The sequence below is a fragment of the Polypterus senegalus genome, chromosome 4 (genome assembly GCF_016835505.1).
Source record: "Polypterus senegalus isolate Bchr_013 chromosome 4, ASM1683550v1, whole genome shotgun sequence".
Classification (NCBI taxonomy): Eukaryota; Metazoa; Chordata; class Cladistia; order Polypteriformes; family Polypteridae; genus Polypterus; species Polypterus senegalus.
Genome location: NC_053157.1, coordinates 232266474 through 232273561, shown reverse-complemented (window position 1 = coordinate 232273561; position 7088 = coordinate 232266474). Strand labels below are relative to the sequence as shown.

General features: G+C 44.1%; 1 protein-coding gene across 1 annotated transcript in view; it reads left to right on the top strand.

The window, feature by feature from the left end:
* The first annotated feature begins 577 nt into the window (after positions 1-577).
* LOC120528889 (zinc finger protein 850-like) overlaps positions 578-7088 on the top strand; it is a 61355-nt gene continuing 54844 nt past the window's right edge. Inside the window, 2 exon segments of the mRNA XM_039752966.1 lie at positions 578-797; positions 2607-3176. Coding sequence (XP_039608900.1) covers positions 2756-3176 — 421 coding nt within the window. The 5' untranslated portion in view covers positions 578-797; positions 2607-2755.

The following is a 7088-nucleotide window of genomic DNA, read 5'->3' as shown; positions in this document are numbered from 1 at the left end:
TATGATAGATAGATAGATAGATAGATAGATAGATAGATAGATAGATAGATAGATAGATAGATAGATAGATAGATAGATAGATAGATAGATGTAAAAGGCTTTCAATGTGTTATATTGTGTACTTGACAAATGCAGTATTTACTTGTCTTTCTGTCTGCATAACTAAATGCTGCCTTTATCATACCATCAAAACCATTATCATTATCAAAACCAGTACATTTAGCTCAAAATTACGGATCTATCTGTGCAGCTAGGGGTATTGGACTGGCACTATCCATCAACAGAGTGACAGTTTTTTTTATTATTATTAATTATATGTAAACAGCAGTATTTTCATGGCTGGTGAAATCTGTCCGAAGAAGAAGAAGAAGCAGCAGGTGACATGCCCGGCCACGAATAATGCAAATCCTCTACCCTAACTGCACAACTCAAGAGAGCAAAAGGTTCCGCAGAACAGCCAATCCGATTGTAGTTTGTCAAACGCCGCGTGAATCATGTGACATAAACATACAATTCTATAGGCTGCTAGGCTGAGTTCCTATATCACAGACCTGCGGAGGGTGGGTCCTTCGCAGGAGCACCGCTGAACAGCCATTCGACAGCGCGGCTCCGCTGAACAGCCAATTAGGAAAACGGCACTGCTTCGAGTCGCGCGCTGATGACTCGTTTTTTTTCATGTTGTTTTTGCTACAAAGTTCAGATGGTTTGTACCTGTTTGAACTTTCAAAGACAACAGCAGACATGAAAAAGACTGATAGACGGAGACAGAAAGAGATCCCGTGAGGGGGAGACTGTTGGTAAGTAATGTGAGCATCCGGAAGTAACGGAAATACCTGGAGAGGAAGAGGGCAAGGTAAAGGCAGAAAAAACGTACTGCGAGAAATGGAGATGAGAAGGAAGGAATGGAGGTGAAGTGGCAATATGCGGTTACCAGAAGTTCTTGTCGTGAGCGGCACTGCACGTTTTTTTTTTTTTGACGTTACAGCAGACCAGACCTCCAGGCTTCAGCGTGAGCCTAAATGGATTTTAGTCCGAGTGTAGTGGGCGGTGCACCTCACGACAATCCGAGATTCCATGTTGTGAATTTCACAAGAACATTATTACAAGTAGGTATACAATATTATTCAGTCAGATATTTTATAAGAAAATAAAAATACGGAATGGTCTGTATTTTTAAATTCCCTACTCGCTTTACTAGATTAGATTCAACTTCATTGTCATTGGATTCAGTACAAGTATCATGACAACGAAGTGCAGTTTTGCATCAAAGTAGAAGTGCAAGCAGTCAGATAAATTATAAATGTGTGCAGACAAGAGTAACCTAAAAGTACACACAGAATAGTTAGTGTGAGTTCAAATATGTTAAGTACAGTGGGAATAGAGTAGAATCTGTACAGTAACATCTGAAATGGTGTAAATCATAGAAACAGTAACATGCAGTGAGTTGTTAATCAACAGACACAGAAAAGCCCTGATAGTCCTGAGGTAGCAGGTGTCCAAGACTACAGTGCAAACTTGACAGACCTGAGACAGATTCAGAGTCCTCAGTTGTACGTCTAGTGTTTTAATGAAGATGGTTTTGAGTTCAGCAGGGTGACAGCAGCAGGGTACAACAGATGAAGAAATCTGACAAATGAGAAGAGATCATTCAGACCACCAGGCCAGTTTGTTTAAGCTGTTCCATTGTCTGCTGCGGCTGCTGGCTCGCTGGCTCCTCTACTGCCTTCCACAAGTTAAACAGAACTTGGCTGGAGTGTGAGCGCTCCCTGATGATGATAATGATGATGATGCATGCACTGGAGGAGGCACCAGTGATGTGCTGGACAGCTCTTGCCACCTCCTGCAGAGACGTCTGGTCAGCCAGCGTGCAGTTGCCATACCATACTGAGGTACAACTGGTCATAATAGTCTTGATTGGGCAGTGGTAGAAGTTCACTTGAACCTAAGGAGACAGTTGGATTTACCTCTTCTTCCTCAGAAAGTAAAGACGCAGCCGAGTCTTCTTGACCAGGGCAGAGATGTTGAGGTGGTGGTTGGGTGAGAGAATGGGGAGGACACGCAAACTGCTTGGAGGAAGTGTGCAAGCAGAATTTGAAATCTGACTGATCTCCATATCACAGTTAGTAAATGCATGAATGGACATAATGTTATGCCTGAGATTTAATTAAATAAGAAGAGAGAACGAGAACAAGGCAAGTGTGAATAACCTGGTGGTCAAAAATAAATGTCAGTTAAAAAGTGAGGTGTGGCATATCAGTATGTCACCGGCCGGGTGTCTCTGAGATGGTGGCCTAAGTTTGGGTTCACTAAAGGAGTTTTGACGTGTTGTTTTAAAGTTTCACGCTCCTGACTGGACTTTGAAAGGCGCTATATTATCATTGTTAACATTTGTCTCCATATCAAGTAGGTTTTGGCTCCAAATCTGCTGAGAGCGTCTTAGGTTAACGTGGGGTGTTTCCAGCATTTCAGATCTCTCATCCAAACCTTAGTTGGTTGTTTGCTGTTTGTGTTAAAAACTGTTTACTTAAAGCTACACGTTAACCCTGAAATGTGCTCATTTCTGTTTGTGATTTTTTGAGGTAATTCTGTCCCTTTTATTGTGACAGATTTGAAGGCTCCTCTTTCCCAGTTCCCACGGTGGTGCAGTGAGTTATCTAATGTCCTCCAGGTCAGGGCCATCCATGTGAGAAAAGAATCTTAGAAGAGAAAAAGCAGACACTTTGAGTGAAGAGAGAGAAGAGTTTTCCACAGGGCTATGGCCTCGGCCAAAGAGGACGATGAAGTGAATGAAAGACCGGCGCATGTTAAAGAAGAGGACTGCAAGTGGGGGGCACCGGAGGGTCTGAGTGTGAAGGAGGAGGACTGCGAGGAACAGATTTCAGGTTTTAAAGAGGAAGAGTTCAAGGAGGAGTTTGGTGGTATTAAATTGGAGGATTGTAAAGGGTTCTCGGCCAGTGTTGAACAACAAAATCATGAAACTGGGGATTCACTCAAAGAAGAGTTTACAGAAGAATATTATTCCAGTGTCCAGCCCCAGTTCACCAGTACGGGACAGCTGGGTACCCAGCAGAATTCTGTGGAGCTGAAATCTGAGTTGTGTGAATTTGAAGAGAACATCGATGAAGGAAAAGGTCAAAAAGAGGAAGAGCAGCTGCCATCTGGGAGTGTAGGAATACGTAAGTAATGCGATTATAAACTTAACATGGCAGTCATCACATTTCCAAATTCTAATTGGTGTTACTGAGAGCAGGATGGGTGTTTGATTTAATCTGAATTGACATCAGTGGCTTGGGTGTGCTGTGATTAGCAGTCGCTGACCTGACAAATAATGAGCTGAAAAACGCTTCATGATCACCAAAACAAACAAACTCAAAGCATCCTGCACATGACTTTACTTACTGAATGCTGCAGTTTTAGTAGCAGAGTATCACAAGCACCATATCAAGTTAAAACTGTGGATGGTGTCAGCTGGGCTGCAGTTAAGACACACAAGTCAGCGTCATTACCTGAATGAGGGAAACGCTACAGGAGTGATTTTAATGTAAACCAGGGGGTGTCCCACTCCAGTCCTGGTGGGCCGTAGTGGCTGCAGGTTTACATTCTGACCATCTTCTTCATCAGTGAGCCATTTGTGCTGCTGATAAACTCGTTTTACCTTCGTTTTAAATGACGTGACTCGGACCCCTTAGTTGTTTCTGTTCCTTTAATGAGAAGCCAAACACAAAACAAGCCCCCCCCATGACCGGCTCACCTGAAAATAAAGGAAGGAGAAGGTCTTGGTCATGTTGGTCTGCTCAGGTCACCAAAACATCTTGATGGTGGTCTTAGAAAATAAAAAAACCGAACACTAACAGTCTGCTATGGCACAACGAGAGCAGCAGCACGTCATGACATTCAATAATGGCTTTCATTAACCGCGAGAATCGGCTTCTCATTTAGAAACTGGTTGGAGTTTGATGTTCCAGTTTAGCTGCTCATCTGTCATCTCGCTTAACATCTCATTTCTGTTTGGCTGCCATTTAATGAAGAAACAAATCAATTTAGAGGTCCGAACCCTTAAGAACAGGGCTATGAAAATGAAGGGTAAAGGAGATAATTAGCAGGAAAAACTGGTTACTGATTAGGAAAACGGTGAGAATGAAAACCTGCAGCCACTGTGGCCCTCCAGGACTGGAGTTGGACACCCTTCATGTAAACCAACTGACTGGTCGTTTTCAAGTGCTGATGTCCAGTTTCCATGTGATTGACTTGATGTCCCCTCACACACACATGTGCACAGACAGATCTTCATTCTGAAAGTGGATTCCTACGTCGTGTAAATCCATCCTACGTTTGCTCAGGTCACAGGCTTTTCTTCACACTCATTATCGTATAACATACGTCTGTCGAACATGTGGGAAACGTTTCGTGATTCTGAATCCACGTCAGACTTCAATGTATGTTTCAGAGGTAAACAAAGTAAATAGATAAAGTGTTTGGGGGTCCTAAAGGGAATCCCAGTATCACATAAATGAGCCCGAGACATCAAAAACAGTTTTGGGCAGCCATCCTTGTATTATGCCCTGGCAGCAAATGGGTAAATGGTTGAGTTGTTCACAGAACAGAGTCCATAACAGAACTGATTGTAGGGTGAGAATGTGGCGGCTTTAAAGGTCGAGACAGGAAGTGATGTCATCGGGGACAGGAAGTGACATTATGAATGGTGCCGGTGCCAGAAGTGACGCCAGTAATTGCACCAGTACTGGAAGTGACATCATCATAGGCCCCCGAAGTGAGCGGCATTTCCTGTGGGTGGTCTGCAGAGGATCGAGAGAAAAAGTCAGAGCAGCTCGCCACCCCCTGGTCTGCCGTGGTACTGCTACTACTATTCAGGCCCTTTAGCTGCCTCCCAGTCACAAGTATGTGACATCAGGTTAATATCCGAGTAGTCCTGGGACTCAGAAATGGTGTTTGATGCCAGCCTTTCTTATTATTTTGCCGTCTTCACTTGTAGATTTTGGCTGGCAGCGCCATCCTTCATAGTAGCCGGTCTGATTATGAATGTTGACGTGCTGAGAACTCGTCGTTTAACACTTTGACTGATCAATATGAGTGAACTGGTAGTCGATGATCTATAGATGGACACCACCTACCAGTTATCTTGTAAACTGTCTTTAGGGCTGTAGTGCCAGGTACGGGCATATTTGTGGGTAACACGTTTAAATAGCATGGCAGGCAACTGAAATAAAATGGAGAATGAATGCGGGGTCACAGAGCAGAATGTTTCATTTTCATTTAGCTTTTTTATTAATCATATTTTGGATGACATTTGATTTTCCTCAAAAATAACTGAAGTGTGTGGCACCACAGTCGTCATCAACATCTGTCACCAATTAGCATCTAGCCACTGTGAAGGTCCGATGGCCACTGTGACATTCGATTTGAGGTGAACTTGTTCATCCCAGCTGGCGTTCCCAGAGAGTTTCCTGCCCCGCGTGCCAAAAACGAGTGACGTGGCTGTGTGGTCAATGACCTCCAAAGTCACCCCATGTGTTTCCTGCTCCATAACCCATGAAACCCCACCTGGCTGACCACGTGTAGCATTTAATCGTATTGTCAGGTGTGTTTACTTCAGGTTTGGGTCACACAGCGCCTCTCCCAGTAGCACTGAATTTGGGGGTCCTTAGTGCTGCCCGGTGAACTCCACACGTGACACTAAGCTTGGCTTCTTTCTCATAGTCGGCAAGTCCTCCAGTTGCCATTTTGCCAACTCCCCGTGGGGGCTTCCACATGTCTTTTTCTGAGGAAAAACTTCCATCTGGACGCTTTGTCATTAATCCCAGATTGGCGAAGTGTAGGCATGCCAGTTGCCCTTCTGAAAGTTTCTGTCCTCTCCACACAGGTTTTCTGGAGCTCAGCCCCATCACAGTGACCATCAGGTTGCTTTTTATCTCGATGCTCTTCTCCCACAATGCCTCTGTTCGGTCGGGTGGTCAGATTTAGGAAGAGTCATTGTTTATCCAAACTTCTTGAACCCGTGTCTGCATCGCTAAATCCTCTGCAGTATCTTTACTCACAAGCAGGTGGCTTTTACAACTTTTGAGTCTTAATAACTTTGCCAAGTTTCCTTCAGATCGAGTGATTCACTTTGGAGTCGTTGTGTGCTCAGACTCCCCTCCGGACACACAGATAAACGTTTACTCAGAGTGTGAATTCCTGTAATGTGTGAACCCACCTGAAATCTGCCCCGCTCACGACATGTTCCTTCTCCTGATTATTTTATAATACGCACCTACAGAGTTTGTGAGAAGACTTCAGAGGTTCAGTATGCACTTTAGAACGTGATCTTCATGTGACGTAACATCATATTAATAAACACAATTCGGGATCACATCTGAGAGGTCAGATCCTACTGTATAGCAGCAAAATCCCACCGTCAATGGAGTGCTAGTCCATCTCAGGCCCACCCACCCACTCACTTTGAGCCACTTTAGAGTCACCATCTCACCTTCCCTACTCAGCTTTGGGGATGTGAGTGAAGATCTGAAGTTTTGTTGGAGAAGCACATGCAGACCATGTAGATAATGGGCAGAGCCCACCGGGTCAGCCCAATGCGACTGTATATCTTTAGCTAGGCAGGTTTGAAATATAGATTGGGAACTTCAAAACATTTAAATGACATTAAATAAATGACAACTATGATGAGCAAGCCAAATCCTCAGCCATATGCCAATTCCTGCAGGTTATCCTCCTCTTGTGAATCCTGTAATGTGTGAACCCACCTGAATTCTGCCCAATGCACAACACGTTCCTTCCCCTGTTTATTTTATAATACACACCTACAGAATTTGTGAGAAGAGTTCAATGGTTCAGTATGCACTTGAACTTTATGTGACATTATATAATATTCACAAACACAATTCCTACTGTATACCAGCATCATCAAATGTAGTGCAGAATCCCTCCATGGATGTTTTGCAAGTCCCTCTCAGGTCCACTCACTCACTCTGAGCCAATTAAGGGTGCACTCATAACTAGGCCCGTTTGTTCCGTACTGCGCCCAAGCGCGATGGTCCCTCCACCTCCGTACCCTCCCTGCTGGCCTGCAT